The 18960-nt window shown below is 31.0% G+C and overlaps 1 protein-coding gene across 1 annotated transcript in view; it reads right to left on the bottom strand.

The window, feature by feature from the left end:
* Positions 1-1457: 1457 nt before the first annotated feature.
* The window catches only part of LOC132754201 (kinesin-like protein KIF21B), a 75861-nt gene continuing 58358 nt past the window's right edge, over positions 1458-18960 (bottom strand). The window contains 8 exon segments of the mRNA XM_060744796.1: positions 1458-3268; positions 9672-9871; positions 11051-11221; positions 12281-12398; positions 13086-13244; positions 13836-14019; positions 14854-14993; positions 15858-15995. Coding sequence (XP_060600779.1) covers positions 3190-3268; positions 9672-9871; positions 11051-11221; positions 12281-12398; positions 13086-13244; positions 13836-14019; positions 14854-14993; positions 15858-15995 — 1189 coding nt within the window. The 3' untranslated portion in view covers positions 1458-3189.

The raw sequence follows: 18960 nt of genomic DNA, 5'->3' as shown, positions 1-18960 counted from the left end.
TCATGTTCCTTAGAAAAGTAAGTTTAAAAGGGTTTACATGAATTTAACAGTGATAGTTTCAAAAAGAAGAATTACTGAATATCATAAGTATTATAAATATACTTTTTTATACACGGCCTTGTTTGTATTCTTTTCAGAATAAGTTATACATGTACAAGTGGTATGTTAGACAGAATAGAACAGAAAAGAGTCCTGACTTTAGAACAGAACTTTTCTTATTCAAACTAAACATGTACATCATGTTGTTAAAACAACAGTGAATTAACAACAACATCACAATTAATCTTGGATAAATTTAACAAAAAATAAACTGATTTCAACAGAGGACATACATTGTATATCTGAATTAATTTATACAGTTAGGGGGGAAAAACATCATAAATTAATGTACTTTATTCTACAGTCATTACAAATGAGATCATATTATTATTTCTAACAATTTTCCAACCGATTCAACAAATTTACAAATTATAAAAACATAAATTCAACAAAGACATAATAAGAGTACTTTTTTGAAAAAAAAGAAAGATTTTTTAAAACAAAATATTACATATCATAATAACCATCAAAGGCAACTGAACCCAGACAATCGATTACAAGAAATGACTCAAGATAATCAACCTTTTGAAAAAGTTTCCTATTTAATTTGTTTTAAAATCTAAACTACTGGTATATGATTATTACTCTGGGCATTAGACATGTTGTTCATCACTGCAGTTTAAAAATAATCAGTTATTAAAGTGGCTATGTAATCTTTGATATTTCAAATTTTAATAACTTTGTTTTGTTTGTAGAAATGGCTTGAAGTCTTGCATTCTTTTTTTTAAATATTTAATAATAAATTAAAAATTTATATACACTGAAGGTGTACATACATGTTTGGTAAACTATTCTATGCTTCCCTAAAAAGGACCCTGATAATGATGGAACAATTTCTGGCCAAACCCCCACCCTCATTTTCCCTTTTTTTATCACTATTGAAAACTTATCTTTGACACTGGTGAATTACACACGCTATAAAACATTATTAAACTAAGCCTTTCTAAGCAATGATTAAATTCTAGATAAAATCTATTACAAGAAATCTGAGATAAAGTCATGTAAAGTAAAAAGTTCATTTACCTAACCTAGAAATAGACCGTGATCATATGACATGTTCTTATCTTACATTCAATCCCATTATCCTCACCATGATGCAGTCAAATAATTACCTATTGAAGTTCCATGGGAATTCCATGGAATGTGGTCTATTTGGTTCCAGCACAGGATTATGGGAAATAAATTTCTCTATATGAACTCAGCATTGATAATAAAAGAGAGAAGAGCTTTTATATTGTACAATTCATGACACTATGTAAGGACATATGACCTTTGTTTTCCTTTGTCAAATCAATAGCCTCCTGTTAATTAAGGTTGTCTCTAAACTTCCTGAATTTTTTGGGATATCAAGATGAAAAATCCAGATGAAAAAGTCAATCAGTAGGGATTTTAAAGCTAAGTCAGACTTTGTGTAGGCTGGTCTGGGTCGGAACTTGTCAAAAAGGAAAATTATTTTTGGTTCCAGTAGAAGATGAAAAGCTTTTTACATTTTTTTACAATAATAAAGCTGCATGCCTCAAAATGAGCCAAAATATATCAAGAAAATCTCACTTGAGAAAATTCACTTAGATTTTAAGAAATATTCAAGATTCAAGTAATAATTTACATGTTATGTGCGATTAAAGACTGATTTTGCCATATACATGATTGTATACCATCATATTATGTGCAATTAATGACTGATTTTGCCATATATATCATCATATTTGTACTAAGTGACTTAAATGCAGTTAGGGCTTTTTCCTTATTTTGGAAATATTAATTTTGTGGATTGTAAGAGCTGTTTGCAATGTCTTTGTTTCCTCCATAATATTTCATATTTAAATACATTTTCAATATTTTTATGAAATTTATCATGAATCTGGAGGCGTGCTGCTTTAAAATAAATCTGGAAGACTGGGAGAGTAATCAATGTCTAGATAAATGTTTTTGATAATTATTTCTCCTTCTTTTTTTTGTACCAAGCAATTTATTTTGTTTTTGCAAAACAAATGAAATTGAGAACAATTTGAAATGAAAAGAGGATATTGTATAATGTGACAGTCATTTTGTTTCCAAGGTAACGAGAAACCAAAACAGAAAAATAAAGTGGAAAAATTCTAATCTGATGAACTTCAAGCTAATTTCAGTTGGAAGATTCTGAGAGACTCACTGATATTCCATGGTGAACAATTACATGCTAAAAGATAACCGATTTACCGGTTTATGATTTTTTTACATAATTATACTGTATACATGTAGTAACAGTAACAGTAATTTGTAGAAATTTAACATTTTTATTAACAGATATCATGAAAAGTATGAAAAAAAAAAAACAACTTGTAGACAAAACGAAGGATTTTTCAAAATGAAGTAAAAACATCAGTCTTACAAAAAATATTGCAACTATTGTTTCATTTAGGAAAAAATTATGACAATGCATTTAAGTTTCGACTTTTAGATGCTGTGTTGACATGGCTGTCATAAATCCACTGACCACCATCTTTATCCATGGTATTGTGTAAAATTTAACAAAAATATGATAATTTAATGAAAAATTATGTATATTTTATATAATATATATTAATTATATATAATTTTATATTTACTGGTAACTGAGCTGAATTTGAGTAATGGACATATTCTGTTTCAAATTTTGGGACTGTCCATTTTGAGTTATTAGGCAATTATCAAATTAATTTAAATAGATCAACTTTAAAAATAACGCCTGTTCTGACTGCACTGATACACAGGCTAGCCTATTATGATGTCATACTTCAATCATCATGTTCATGTAAGATGACTGTAAAAAGAAGAAGAAGAAAAAGAAGCCCAAAACTAATGTCAAACATAAAAGTCATATTTGTTACATGTCCTTTATAAAAATCTTACTGAATTCTACAGAGAAAGTTTAAAGAATAAGTTAAAATAACAACAACAGATCAACATAGAGATGGTCAGTTGACTAAAGCTTTGCTTAAATGGCGCACTAAAACAACAACAACAACCTATTTTGATACAACATTTTTTAAATATCACACTACTAGCCACACTTGATAAAATGCCCATGCGAAGTATTTTCAAAATAAAATTGTTGTTGGAAATTGTCTGTTAGCTGGTACCATCACTTCCTTCGGTTGGTAATTCCTGGGAACCGGTCTTTTGCCTCCATATTCTAACTGTGTTATCACTGGCAAAATAAAATATACAACAACACTTAGAAAAATAAAGGAAAACAAAGCATCACAAAAATATATTTAATATACACTACATATACAAAGTCATTACCCTACAAAGGAATGGGGGCAACGTTTTTTTTAGACCCCACATAGTCTAATTCTATCAAAATATTAAATTTCAAGCAATAATTTAAACTCTATGTCTATCATAGAATTTACCATTGTTAGACCATGTGTGCCATTAACTACACAAACTTTATGTAAAAGCCAAAGACAAAACATTAATTATAGTATGCAAGTTTGATATGAGTTGTCCCCCTTCCTTTGTAAATGACCAAGGTAAAAGAAACACTAGCTTAGAAGTAACTGCATAGAAATATGCGTGAAAAAAGAAACACTATCAAGATAAAACAAAAAATATCTGCATGCCAGCCTAGCAAATGAAATGAAAAACTGATTAATAAAATACCTAAAACAGCAAAATATCTATAAGCACAATATTCATAAGCAGAAGCAAAGATGTTCACTGCCTGCTGAATCTTGAATGAGAGATAAAAACAAAGTGTATAAATAAACAAGCAAACAAATAAAATTGGCAAATAAAAAACAAGAAACATGGCAATGCCATGAAACCAGGTTTTCAATTATCACCATTGTAGATAAATATGTTGTATTTGAAATACAAATACAAGCAACAAACAATGTAACTATTTGCAATGTAAAACATGAATAATGTAGGAGGAATTGCCACTGAAGAAGTGTTCACTATATATTCTGTATAAGGAAAAAAACAAAGGGCCATAATTAGGTCAAAAATTATCCAATCACAAAACCCCGACAATATGTGCCAGGGCGCTTGGTGACAAAGCTTTTGTGAAAGTTTGAACAAAATCCATTGAGAAATGTAGGACGAGTTCAGCACAGAAGAATTTGTTCACTATATATTGATAATTCTGTATAAGGAAAAAAAAACAAAGGGCCATAATTAGGTCAAATATTATCCAATCACAAAACCCCGACAATATGCGCCAGGGCACTTGATAACAAAGCTTCCGTGAAAGTTTGGTCAAAATCCATCAAGAAATGTAGGAGAAGTTGCGCACGATAGAAATTGTCCACTATATATTCTGTATAAGGAAAAAAAACAAAGGGCCGTAATTAGGTCAAATATTATCAAATCGCAAAACCCCGACAATATGCCCCAGGGAACTTGATGACAAAGCTTCTGTGAAAGTTTGGTCAAAATCCATTGAGAAATGTAGGAGGAGTTGCGCACAGAAGAAATTGTTCACTATATATTCTATATAAGGAAAAAAAACAAAGGGCCATAATTAGGTCAAATATTATCCAATCGCAAAACCCCGATAATATGCGCCAGGGCACTTGATGACAAAGCTTCTGTGAAAGTTTGGTCAAAATCCATTGAGAAATGTAGAAGGAGTTGCGCACAGAAGAAATTGTTTAAACCCGCCCGCCCATCCGCCCGCCCGCCGACATACCTCAATCTAATAACCAGTTTTTTCCTTTGGAAAACCTGGTTAAAAATTACCTATAAAGCAAAGCACAACAAACCATAAATTGACGAGAATTCTAGAGATAATTATTAATAAAGTAAAGTCATTGGACTATATGTCATTTCACTACACTGAAGGTCAATTAGAAACTTTCCAGCTTGACAGATAGACCTCAGAGATTCTCTCAATGTAATATCTTTGGCACGACCTACATGTACATGGTCAATGGATATAACATTTTAGTTTCTGCTTTGAATTTGATATGAAACTTCCATGAAATATAAGATCATATTAATGATGATTACAAATTTAATGATGATTTCACAGATATTTCACACTTCTTTCATGAAGTGAAAAAAAAACGTCAAATAAAATGTGAGATACACATAGTTGAAAAGTAAGACCAGATGTTTGTCCATGACAAGCACTATTTAAAGTTAAAAACTACACTCACTAATAATGTTCACTTAAAATATTTTAACTTTAAATTTTATATTCAGCACAGGATTTTAATGAAATATAAACATGATGTTAGTATTTAAAATATGTATGTTTGGTATAAAACATCCTAACTTTATCAACCACATGTTCTTGTCATAGTGAATTTGTTAATTTAACTCTTGGTCTGACATTTTCTTATGCTTGATAATATCATGTTATTAAAAGAACAAATGTTTGACACAGGCTTGTTTAATAACCTTTCCTGGACTTGCTGAAGTGACAACTTTGATGAAATAACTGCAGTAAACAGTGACATTAAATATCATCATAATATAATTATTAATTAACCTCAATTTTTCATTAATTACATAAATACAATAAGCATTAATTACAAGATTTACTTCCTTAACAACTAACAACACATCACATTTAAAACAGGACAATTCTAGGTCAAAACTTCGAATACTATGACTATTATCCTGTCATTGGTCAATTTCAAATTTGGTATCAACCAATCACAGCAGGAGTTATCAGACTGATACACAAATTTAAAGTTTATGACCATGATATATTATTTACAAACATTTTGATATTACAGAACACTATAGTTTTGGGACTATGGCAACAATTGTAGCAAAAGCCTTATCAGCGTTAACAATGATAAATTTTGTATGTACATAAAACATGATAAAGATTCACTTTTTATGTACATAATGGGTAATGCAACAGGATAAAAATCTTTAATACACATATGGGCTAAGCAACAAGATATATATTCACTTTTTCTATACATAATGGGGAAAGCAACAGGATAAATAATACATGTATTCATCCTTACTGAGCATAATGGATAAAGCAACAGGATAATATTCACTTTTTATGTACATAATTGGTAAAGCAACAGGATAAATATTTATTTTTATGTACATAATGGATATAGCAAACATGATAATAAAATATGAGCATTAGCAGTCAACAGTTAAGCTAACAATACCTAAACTTTTTTATTCTGTCTATCAACTTCAAACAGCAACAGTGAACTCTCCTATTCTCAATCTATATTCAATTAGTTCACATGATGAATCTTAAGATTTAAAAACAACAATTCTTCTTCTGAGCCTACCTATCTATTTAAACAGGGACATAATAATAGTAAAATTTGTGTTTCATATCAATTTACCGATGATCACTAAGACAATTTTCCGTTTTAAAAGATTTAAACTCTTATTAAAAGTTGTTGACTTTCTTCACATTAGTATTAGAGCTCCATTTTTGTAACTTAACCCAACATCGAATTTTTTACATGAAGATGAACATTTTAATGTTGGCCAGCCAACCATGAAGAGCCTGGTCAGACTGCATGGATGTACAGGGTTGCCTAGCTAAATACTGGTGGCAAAGGCTGATAATTTACGGTTCCAGCAGTTAATGGGTATAAATAAATACTGTATAGATTACAAGAACTATACAAACATGCTGTTCTTATATAATAACAGTCCCTTCCCATTCTATTTAAAAAGATTTTAACAAACAATATTCCTGTTATTTACCACACATTGATATCATTAATGAACAGAATAAAACATTCCCTGATCAAGTATTCTAATGAAGTTATTTTAGGTAGACCAGGAAATGAATCTGTAAGCAATGTCATAGAAACCTATTGTCACAGCAATTCATAATGATCGTTTTTCTTTTAACTCACATACATTGTATGTTAATATCATTCAAATTACGGTACCCGCCATTGAAGTATTTTGCAGATAATAGATGGCTTATAACAGTTTTATACCCTTTCATTATCACGCAAATACCTCTATTAGAATTCATTAGCTTAATATCTATTCACAATCCTCAGTACTAAATCTCAACTAGAAATAAATTTCCTATCGCAACATTGAACTGCTTTTGAGACAAATCTATATATATAATAGTCATTATTTAATTTACCATTCAAAGATGTTTACGAGCATACAAGATTGAACAATCTAACCTTAAATGTCCGTAAAGTAGGTAGGAATATTTATATACATGTATATTTTCACTGACAACATAGAGGAATAAACAACAGGACTATAAAGTGAGATATTGATACATTTTGATGATAAAAGGCAATAATTATATTCTATTACTATAACTAATGCAATTGAGCAAACCTTTCTATTAGGCAGGTGTTAAAATGTTTCACTACAATTTATTATATATTAATGCAAAATAAATATTGCATTGCTTCATTTGTGATAAACAATACATAAAACATTATTAGCTTAGTCATTACCATAATATACATGTATTTAACATGCATCGAGTCTGTCCTACCATAAATTAGGTTCTGCATATACTGAATCTTATTTAATTAATACCTGACAGATGGTTATTGGATCAATTACTGACTTATACGGTGACAATTATTTTATCATCAAAACAAAAAGTGTAGAAAAAGAATTTCTGTACACTTATGAGGACTATATTACATTATGTAATCACATACTAACAACAATTATAAATGGCAGTAATTGTGTTAGAATATCTTAATATTGACTATTTCTTGTGTATTCCCATATACCCTATACAATAGAGCACATCGTGCCTGATTGTCCACATGTACTTATTAACATAATATTTAAATATAACCCTAAATAGGCAGTGGGACAGCATCATATTTTCATAAGCTGCATTAATAAAGAGATGAATAATTGCATTGAAATGGCATATTGTTTTCAAAAAACACAAAATGATAATTTTAATAACCATATTACATGCACCAGCAGTAAAAGTAAAGGAACAGGCCATGTGACCAATCTAACATCAGTCTAAATGAAGTCAATATTGACACTGTTGTTGGTGTTATATATAAATACTGACTTCTCACAACTATGCCTATTTTGTAACTTTTTCACTGACACAAAAATACTGAGCAATTTCAATAATGCAACAAGTTAAAGTTGACAAGCTAAATTCACTATCATCTACCTGCAGAAAGAGAGAGAGAAAATCTATTGAGCTCAAACTATTGCAATGAACTTGTCTACCACTGCACCTATAAATATTTCACAAACACAATATAAAATGCTATAATGCTTATATGTATATATCAAAGCAATGCTGGTTTGCAGACAGTCACAGCAGACGTGTCTCGACAGACGATCGTGGCAGACGGACACTCAGGAAGACAACACTGGAGATAAATCACTTACGCCTTTCATCTGCCAAACTTTTACCCCTGTTTCGCTGTAAGCAATACATAAGTAAATAATAAATTAAGAAAACAATGGTGTAGTTTATTATCACTATTTATACAGTACAACCTCTACAGAGAGACCCCTTTGTATAGCAATAACCTCTTTATAACAATAACCTCTTTATAACAATAGATTAACAATAGAATTCAAATTCCACCATCTTAAACATCACAATTAATTCAAATTTCCATTTCAAGTGAACAACACCTGTCCACAACAACCAAATCTTCTTATTAGAGGGTACTGCTCTACAGAGGTTGAACTGTACTACATGTATATTCTTATAAGTTTAAACCCATAATGTTTTAAAACTACTCTTTTTACTTAGGATTTTCTGTACTTCTTAAATATGATAAATCTGTTTCTTCTACCATTCAAAGTCATTCCCACTTAGTGATCATTATCATGCTCCTTTTATCATACTCCTTTGGGTCTATTTTATCTCTTTTTTTTCTCCAATCTATATAGCTTTGTGCTTATTCTTACTCCTTTGGGTCTATTTCATCTTCTTTGAACCACTCCTCACAATTCAAACTGCTTTGTTGAATTTTGTGGAGAAGCTATCAGTTTAACGTAATTATATTCTCGAGGTTACAAAGAAAACATTTTAATAATGCTTCATTTCTTTTAATTAGAAGGTCATTTCCCTCATTAGTGTTTGCTTTACTGAAGTTCTGACTAATAACCTACACATCATACAAATGGAATCAGATAATCCTATTCTACCTATATCACAGTATTGTTAATTTCCATGAACATTTATTTGTAACAAGAGCTGTCAGTTGGACAGCATGCTCCACTATTCTAAGTGCTTGATAGAAAAACAAGGGCTGGATCATGTAGAATTTTTTAAGTTAAAAAGGGCCATAATTATGTCAAAATCTATGACAGTGACCTTCTATTATGTTCTCAAATAAGTTCCAACCCATTTCCTTTAGCAGTTTTGGAGATAAAACTTGCTTGTAAAAACTCAACCAAACTGTGACGCCGATGTTGACCCCTGTTGAGTACAGTAGAATTGGAAGTATTTTGTCTCCCTTTTCTCTGAATAGTCAAAGAAAGGAGATCAGAATAAAAAGAACTGTGATTTAACCTAGTCCTAAAAATGCACTTTAAACATGTCAAAATATGTAGAAATAGTAACTTTAAGAATAATAATTAGGTGATAAAAACCTTTAAATTCCAATATAACAACTGCATACATAAAATGTACTTACTTTGAGGCAGTAAATATGGCAGAAGAGTTAGTTGCTATGGCATTTATTGGACTTGTGTGGGCTTTGATTTCAGCAATTTGTGCACAAGTGTCTACATTCCACAGTTTGAGGTAGCCGGCCCGACACCCGCTCAGCAACGTGTTGGTCCCTTTCATAAAATCCATGGCACAAATCCAGTCTCTATGAGCTGCATTGACAGACTGAAATTATATTTACAGTTTTTGTGTGTGTGCGAATTCTGCTAAATTGATTAAACAATGTAAAATACCTGTAAAATTATATTTAACACATGATATAGGATATTAAAGTCTAAGCTTCAATTTAGTTAATCTATACATGATGCTAAATTCAAAGGCTTCAATCTAATTAATCCTTAATCAGTGTAATATGTAAATCACAGTAAAACTGCCCCCGTCATCATAAAATTTAATTCTTATAACATTAAATGGTTGTTTTAATTACACAGATTAAATCAATGTTGGAGAAAATAACATGATGGAAAATTAGACATCACAAAATTTATCAAAATCTGGAAACAAAGTGATCCCTCGGAAGCATTAATAGCAACAAAATTACATAAGAATTGCAGACTCGGTTTGATTGAGTCTGTACATGAGGGATAATGAATAAGTGCAACATCCCTCATGCCCCCTAGTACCGGCTTGAACGGTACTCAATTTTCAACACTTAATAGTGCTGGTCTCATTGATCCCAATTGACCAGAAAAATATAACAACACTGAAGTGAAGTACGGGGCAACTTTTTACAGCTGCCACACGGCACTTGACACCTGCTGTTGTGAAGTATAAAAATCTGGAAACAAAGTGATCTCTAAACACTACGTTTAGAAAATGTAAAAAATAAAAATTCTCTGTACCTTTGCAAGACAAAGATTTTTGTTGTGACCAAAAGGCTTTACACTACAGATTTAATATTCATTGTGAAATCTAACATTGGAATGAATTTAAAGTGCTCATTTTTTTCATTGTCAAGTTGAGCTGAACAGATTATATATTACAAAAGATTGACTGTTGTAATGGTGATTGATGAACAGTTACTATGTTTAGGATAAAATTTAAATTTGCCAAAAATATAAAAAGGCAACACTGGGATAATCACAGCTTTTTCCTAAATTGAATGTTAAAAGGTAATGTCCGATAGATATTTATAGAAATTTCCTTATCGTTCATGCAAAATAAATTACAGAATTGAAAAGAATTATGGCAAAATGTAAACTTAATTTAATTTTCACTTGTTCACTCACTATATACCCTTTGATAGGCATAATGTCACTTTAAAATATTGTAATAGTTACAGATGTCTGTATGACATAGGTTTAATTGTGACCATAAAATATTACAGATTAATTTATTCATTACCTGTACTAAACTATGAGAACTGAGATCCCATTTCTTGATACATGTATCTCTTGAACCACTGAACAATGTGTTACCCTGGATGGCTAATGACTGTATACCATCATAATGTGGTGGTTCTAGATTATACTTGGGGGTTAAAACACCAGCACCTTCTGACATCACTTCAAATACCTACAAACATTTATACAGAAAAGTTGAATTAAAATTCAAAGAATACATTCTTTATAATGTACAGTTACTAATGTTATATCAAATTCCTGAAAGATGTTTCCTTAGTTTAGATATCTATTTTCTAATGATGGTTGTTACATATATTGTTCAAATAATATACTTAATTGTAGTAAATTAAGAATATAAGTAAATATGTCCTTAGAACCCGAAAGCCTCAAATTCCACTGTTTTGTCTGTCTTGCAAACAAACATGGCAGCAGTACGGACAGACAAGGGCATATATGCCATCACACAGAGTAGCTGGATCATAATATGTGTAACATGATTTTTCCCCTTTATTTTACCTATCTTTACACCTCCATATTCAAACTAATTTTCATGAAAATTTACAAATAATATTTCAAATGTAATCTAATGTAGCATATGACATAAAAAGCCCACATAAGTTATCTAAAATTTGTTAAATTTATGAGAAAATCAGATTGTAAGCCTAGAGCCTTCTCAACTCCACGCTGTACTGTATTATACATGTACTATGTACTACAAATCAATTCAGATCAAGATGTATTTCCTAAGTAAAGGGATGTAATTGTCATATTTTGCACATAGCAGGGATTTAAGCTATAATATAATATTGATTGTTAATATTTTACATATTTCTCATACTCTCAATGTACTTAAAAAAAAATTGATTTTAAAGAAAATTTGATCTTTCTTCTTGGGTTGTGATGCAGGTAAATTTTTTTTAATGAACATTACATATTTATCCAAAGTATACATGTATAGATTTCAGGAATACTTAGCAACTGCTCTAAGTTTAGAATAAAAGATTGATTTTTATATATACATTCCAGTTTGTAAATTTACAATATATAAGACAAATAAACAGATGCAATTCTCATTGACAGACATTTTTTTTTTGGTTTGGCAATAAAAACATCTTGGTGGCACTGATTTATGTGGGTAAATAGCAATTTTTTTTGTGGTAGGAATTGGGAAGGGGAACAATACATTTACTCTATATTTGGGGCACACAAGTACATTATAACAGTAACATACTTTGATATAATGATCTTTTGAGCCTGTCACAACAATATCATTTTGATCTTGTTTGTCAACACCCATAGTCATAATAGCCGCCTGGTGACCTCCACTTAACTTGCCAACAGCTGCAAACCTGCAAATATACAAATGTACCAAAATAATATATATATATATACTGTTACACTGTATCCTTTATTATTACTCCTCATTATTTTTGTAATGTAAATTTCACATAGGACAATGGGAGGTATTCTTACTGTTAATTCACCATAGTGCATTATTTCAGGCACAACAATGCACCTGAGTAGAACCATTGATCTTTACATCAGCCAGCTAGAATACTTCCTTATATGAAAGAATCTAAAGTTTCTGGCATGATTTGTCCTTACAGCTGTGAAGGGCAGCAAGTCATTCAATCTCACAGTGACCTTAACCACCCAGTCACACTGACACCTTAATGTTGTAATAACCTCTCCTTTGAACAAATTGACTGAATAAAGCAAAACTTTTGTTCTGGTGATGCTTGTTCGACTCATTCTTATTTGATTCATTGAAGTGCCATTCTGCAACAACATTCAGTTCTTAACAGTAATTCTAGTCTGTTTGACATGTTTCCTTTCATCAAATCATCACACCCTTTATTAAAAACTCACTATCTACTGGTTTGTAGAATTTACTGGATTCAAAATAACCTATTATTAACCTATAGTATAGACATAGCATTAATGCAAGCAATTAAAATATTTTTTCTTTTGAACCAAATTCAGGATAAAATCTATCTATTTCTACCACTCATTCAAATAATCCAACAATGACATACCTTCTCAGATCCCAGACTCTGACAACGTTGCCGGAAGCACTGTAGAGCAGAAGACCACTATTATTTAGAGCTATATCATTTATATGATGTTCCCCGCTAGGTAGATCAATCTGACGTGTCTCACTAGTTACCTGCTCTTCTTGTGTTAACCCAGATGAACTGAAATATATTGCAATCATATTGTGTTACTTTTAACAAATCTATATAAAGGGACAACAGTGGTTACTCACTATCATTTCATGATCTTGGGTTCAAAAGCAACTGGGCTCAAAACCATGGTTCCTCATATGACACCAGTACAGGTTAGTTCCAGGGAACATACTTACAGTGCCTCAAATAAGCTTCATCCTTTCTCAACAATCAAGCTGAATGAAATATGTTTAAAACAAACTAACCTGAACAGAATTCAGACTACTTTTAAGAACTAGAATCTCTATATTTTCACTTTTATTTAGCCTTATATATTAGTCTAACAGATGCAAATCAACATGGAAGTCAAGATACTACTTTTTTTACATTTTGCTACATTTACAGCACATTACTGTATGTTCAGTGCTACTTTCTTCCGTTGCTTAACATCCAACTCTAAATCCATAATTACAAAATTATTAAACATATTTTTAATCTTTCTAAAAATAAAATTATTGATTTATGAGACACTCTGTGCCTTTAATGAAAAATAAAAGGTATGATATTAAAACATCTTTGAGCTGACCTTGTATCTTTTTCACACACACAATTTCTTTTTACCTTAAAGTTTTGATACAGTTTCTGGTAAATTGTCTCACGTCCCACACACAGATATACGATTGTGACACAGTAAATACAAGGCGCTGTTCAGGACTATATTTTATCACATTAACATTATTCAGATGACGGCTAAATGTTACGATCTCTCTTCCCTCTGTCAAATCCCAACATCGACCCGTACGATCTAAAATATTAAAACAAGAATCATCATTATGTATTTTTTTAATTGTAAAAGATCAGTCAACTCTGTTAAATATTTCTCAACTACTATAGACTGTTATTTTAATTTTTAATTTCCAATCAGACAAACAGATTGCTCAAGGTTTTCCTTATTGTTACCATGGCAATCATAGTTCTACATGGAATACATTTCTATGAAAGGATTTGATATAAGAACATTCTTATGAAATCTCTAACTGGTTTAGAAGAGGTTTAAGAATATGTTGTTTACAAACCAAATTGTGCATGAATAGACACACAAATGACAGATGATGAGTGAGCACAAGAGCTCTGGCTAAAGTCTCATTGTTTTATTCATACCACAGCAGTAAGGACAAAATGATTTTGTTAACAAAGCACTCATATTCCCTCCCTAACATATATTAACCCGTGACCTGCTTAATTGTTGTAATGGATTTGCCCTGCATTACATTTCCTGAACAGACTGTGCAAAACTGGCTCTATACTGGTCGCCAAGGCTAATCATATTTGGTAACATCATGTTAAAGGTTACTTTTGTTTGTTTTTACAGTGCACCAAGACAATTAACATCATATGGCGCCGAAACAGGAAAGTTGATATTGGCTGACCTCGGGGATTTCAAACTTAAAGGAACTTCAGGTGTCAAGACCACCTCACCTGCTGGAGCTAAGAGATGAACAATCTTCAGTAATTTAAACCCATTTAGTCCCCTCTTATGATAATGCAGGGATAAATGGTGACTGCAATTCCAGTACCTCTTAAAGGCAAACCCTTAGCCACAAGGGGATTCAAGTTGAAACAAGAGTCTATTACTCACCTTTACTACTGGTAAATAACAAATCTTCTGTTGCTGTAACAGATAGAACAGCTTTAGAATGACCTTCAGCGGTATGTGTACATGTAAGTGGACCTGTTTGTTTGGTGTTTATCCTGGCACTAGCTGGTACAACATATCCTCTGTAAATATATACAAATATACCAATGCATTATTACAGTATAACCTAGAGTTTATGACATCCTACAACTCAATTATCAAAACTTTTAACAATTTTTTATCCTCCATGAAACATATTATGAGGTTTCTCTAATTTTGTTTGTTTTGGTAGAGTAGTAAAGATTGGAGTTGGTCAACGACTACATACCCTAATGAATTCATATTTGGAAAATACTGACTGATGATTTTATATTACCTACATGTACTTTAGCCCACAACCAGCTGAAACCAAAAGGGAACAATGTCTACCACCATAGCCCCTAGTATAGAGTCTGGTCAGCAGGTTTAGTGTTAAACAGTATATTTTTGTCATGTGACATCATTATAATACAGTTTATTATAATGCATGTTTATAATGTCGCTTTTCATTAGATAATTGTGACATTTACATAGTTTTACATTTAACAAAATACAATATAGCTTCTTCATGTTATAATAACATAGATATGGCCATATGACAGGTTCTCTAAGTCCTAGGCAGATTTTGTACCTGTAAATGACTTATTTTCAATTTTGTAAAACCCTACATCTAGAAGTTATGTAAGATAATCGTAATAAACCTAAGAATATATAATTTTCTAAAATGTGTCAAAAAATCCAAAAATAGCAGTTATATTTCAATAATAACAGAAGTATAGTGTAGTGAACAAATATATATTGTATAGTGCTTCAAAATTCTGATATTTTGAAATAAAGCATGTAAAGTGTTATATTGATTGATAATATTTATACGTTTCTTAAAAATATATAATTATTTTCTAAAAATTTTTTTTCAAATCCATCACTCATCTCAAGGAATGCAGCACAAGAATAAATCATAGACATACCTTTTACTGTTATTATCAGATATTCCCGCAGTACTACTGGTCAGTCTGGAGAAGACATTTGTATCACTGGGTCTCTCTGACCGACGGGTAGGCTGAGGGGAAGACGGTGGGGTCGTATCGGAAGATGTTGCATTGTCCCTGAAATGATAAAAAGTACTCGTAATATTACATTGATATTGTGTCAAATAATATCAGTTGTTTCAAAGAAAAATAACTTTATTTAACTCTGACTTGTTGATATAAAATGGTTGAAATTGATGAAATGAATTTGTTACAACCATTCCCCATCAAATACAATGTACTGGATATAAAGTATATGTACCTATGCAACCAGTATATATCTGCACAAAGCAGCTTGCTCTTCTTGTTCCCTATATTATTTTTCCCCCATTTTTTAAGTTTGCACTTTTAGCTTATTAGAGATAGCATCTGATTTGTAAACCAGGTGTCCCTAGTTTGATCATTGGCAACATTTTTAGTGACAATTGTTCTTGTACACCTCTGAGTGTAATGGTCATTTGTCTTTACCACTTATTTATAAATCACTGGGATTGCAATACAAAATATCGTAGTCACTTGCAGAGAAATTGATCATTACTGGTTAGTTATCCTGGAAAGCCTCTTTGGTGGACAAGATTATGTTCTAAATATATATAATAAACTTTGTGCATATCTGTCAATGAAATCAGTGAACAGTCTTACAACAATTACCATCTTTGACATGACTGTAAATTTTTGTCAATAATTGGGAAAGGGATACTACTTTATAATTGGGAATGAGACTAGTGACAGCCCATAGAACAGCAGCTATAAATAAAACAAACTTAGTAAAGTTTTCTGACTACAGACTAACATATAACAAGAATATATGGACCTATCCTTCCATACTACTAAAATAAGTTATTTTTGGTTTTCAATTATGTATAGCCATTGATAAGTATCATAACAATGGTTCAATCTTAAAAAATCATAGAAAATAGCATTAGATGAGTGGACAAACAACATTTCTTCATTAACAACTCAATGACAAGGTTTTTTTAAAAACAGAAAATACTATGTATTATTTTTTGTACATTTTTTTTTTTTAAATCAATATTATATATTAATCTGTCCAACTGACCTAGTAATCCTCTTAAACAAAACTGAACATATTACAAATTGTAGGGTAAACTTGTTTTAATGTACATCAATATACACCTATAGCAGACTTAAAATATTAAAACTCTCACAGCTTTATGTACTTTAAATCTTGTCTGAGTAAATATAGAGATTATAGGATAGAGGGTGAAAAATCATGTAAGCTTTGATTCCTTCAAGTGTTACGTCTGATTCCTTCAAGTATTACGTCTGTGGAATATATTATCAGCCGTTCACATGTCAACCAGGTGTCATTTTAAAAATGAACATTTTGTATTCCCACAATGTAAGTACCAATTAAGAACCATAACACCTGCAGAACTCTGATGTTTTCTTTTTATCAAGAACTTAGGTCACAATACCTTTCAGAAGCAGGGCAATGAAAGGGTAGGAATCTGCAGTAGTCATGGATGGTTGGCCATGAAAATGTATTTAAATCTGTGAAGGAGATTTTTTTTAATTTCATAACTATAATTCCTAAAAATCAGCTAGATAGGAGCAGAAATCTTATGATTCAAAGGTTTTAACACACAAATTCAAAACCCACAAAAAAAAAAAAAAAAAATAGGAATTCATTTATCAAAAAAAAAAAAAAAAAAAAAATGCTTTTAAATTTTGCTTTCTGGACTGAAACAAGGCAATTTAAATCAAAGCAAGTTACTGGAGAAAATCAATGTATACCATTGTTCATATTGATTCACCTCAATAATGGAAATTATTGTTTCTGTTAATATTTTAAACCTTCATGGCCGTTCTATGATAGTTTATAAAAGCATTTCCTTTCTATAATATTCCTCTACCAGCATTTATTCTTTTCTATTATAATTGACCTCAAAAGTCCATTAGCATCTCCACAACTGTATCAAAATACAAACTATTGATATTTTTAAAAAGAACATAAAGGAGATGGCTTTTTATGCTTATATATCTTTACCAGTAATTTTCTATTCTAAGTGAAGTCAAACATTTTATTGTAAAGTAGTAGTAAAAGCAAAACAGGACTTTGAATTATTATCAATTTCGGAATTATATTTTTTAATAACATACAAATTTATGCAAGAAATCTGAAGCAAATGTTGTTTTTTGTTTTGTTTTGAAAAATTGTCAAAAAAAAGCATAAAGCCTGAGTTTGATAGCAATTTAAGTTTTATCACATATACACTATTCAAACTAACCCAATTACCAGTTTCATAATATGTAACATTGAGAGGTAGAAATCTGACCATTGACCAATGACCATAGTACAATGTAACGATAAAGAGTTAAACTTTCATCAGACCAATAGATTATTAGATTATCTAAATAGTTTTAAATAACACATACCCTTTAATCATTTAAACAAATCTCTATGTAAATATTTTCCTTTAGTAACGGACAAGGAGATTGTTGTTTATGATCATAACCTTTATTACGCTGAGTCCCCCAATTTAATACTGTTTCCTTGTAAAATGGTAAAATGCCACGGGGCGGGAAAAATATACAGTCTGATTGAGACTCAAACCAGGGACCCTTGGAATATACTGTTCAGTCTTTTATTGGGTACATGAGAACAATGTCATTTGATGTAAAGGTAGATGCATTATGGGTCTTAAAGGTGACAACCTAGGTCTGGTGTAAAGATGCAGTGGCTGGCCTGTGCTCTGGTGAATTCAATGTGGCTAATACTGTCGTGATCCAGAGTGATTAAAAAACTACCAACACCACCACCTGATGTAAACTCGTCTCAGCTCTATTTATTGAGCAAGACTGCTTACACATTTCCTTCCCCCTTATATTAAATTAATGATTAATTATGATTAATGATTAATGATCTATTCTATGACATAGAAAAAGAAATCCATGTTCTTTCATTAAAGTTGCTTGACAATTAATATAGCGCCTTCACTCAAAACATTTTAGTCTGTAACATTGTTATTGGATTCACAGTAATCATAATAAAAAATCTACTCTTATCAAAGATTGAGGT

Source organism: Ruditapes philippinarum, unplaced genomic scaffold (assembly GCF_026571515.1).
Source record: "Ruditapes philippinarum isolate M1 unplaced genomic scaffold, ASM2657151v2 ctg2024_1_1_1_1, whole genome shotgun sequence".
NCBI classification, from domain to species: domain Eukaryota; kingdom Metazoa; phylum Mollusca; class Bivalvia; order Venerida; family Veneridae; genus Ruditapes; species Ruditapes philippinarum.
The sequence above is the reverse complement of the archived record's forward strand: the minus strand, read 5'-3'. Positions and strand labels throughout refer to the sequence as shown.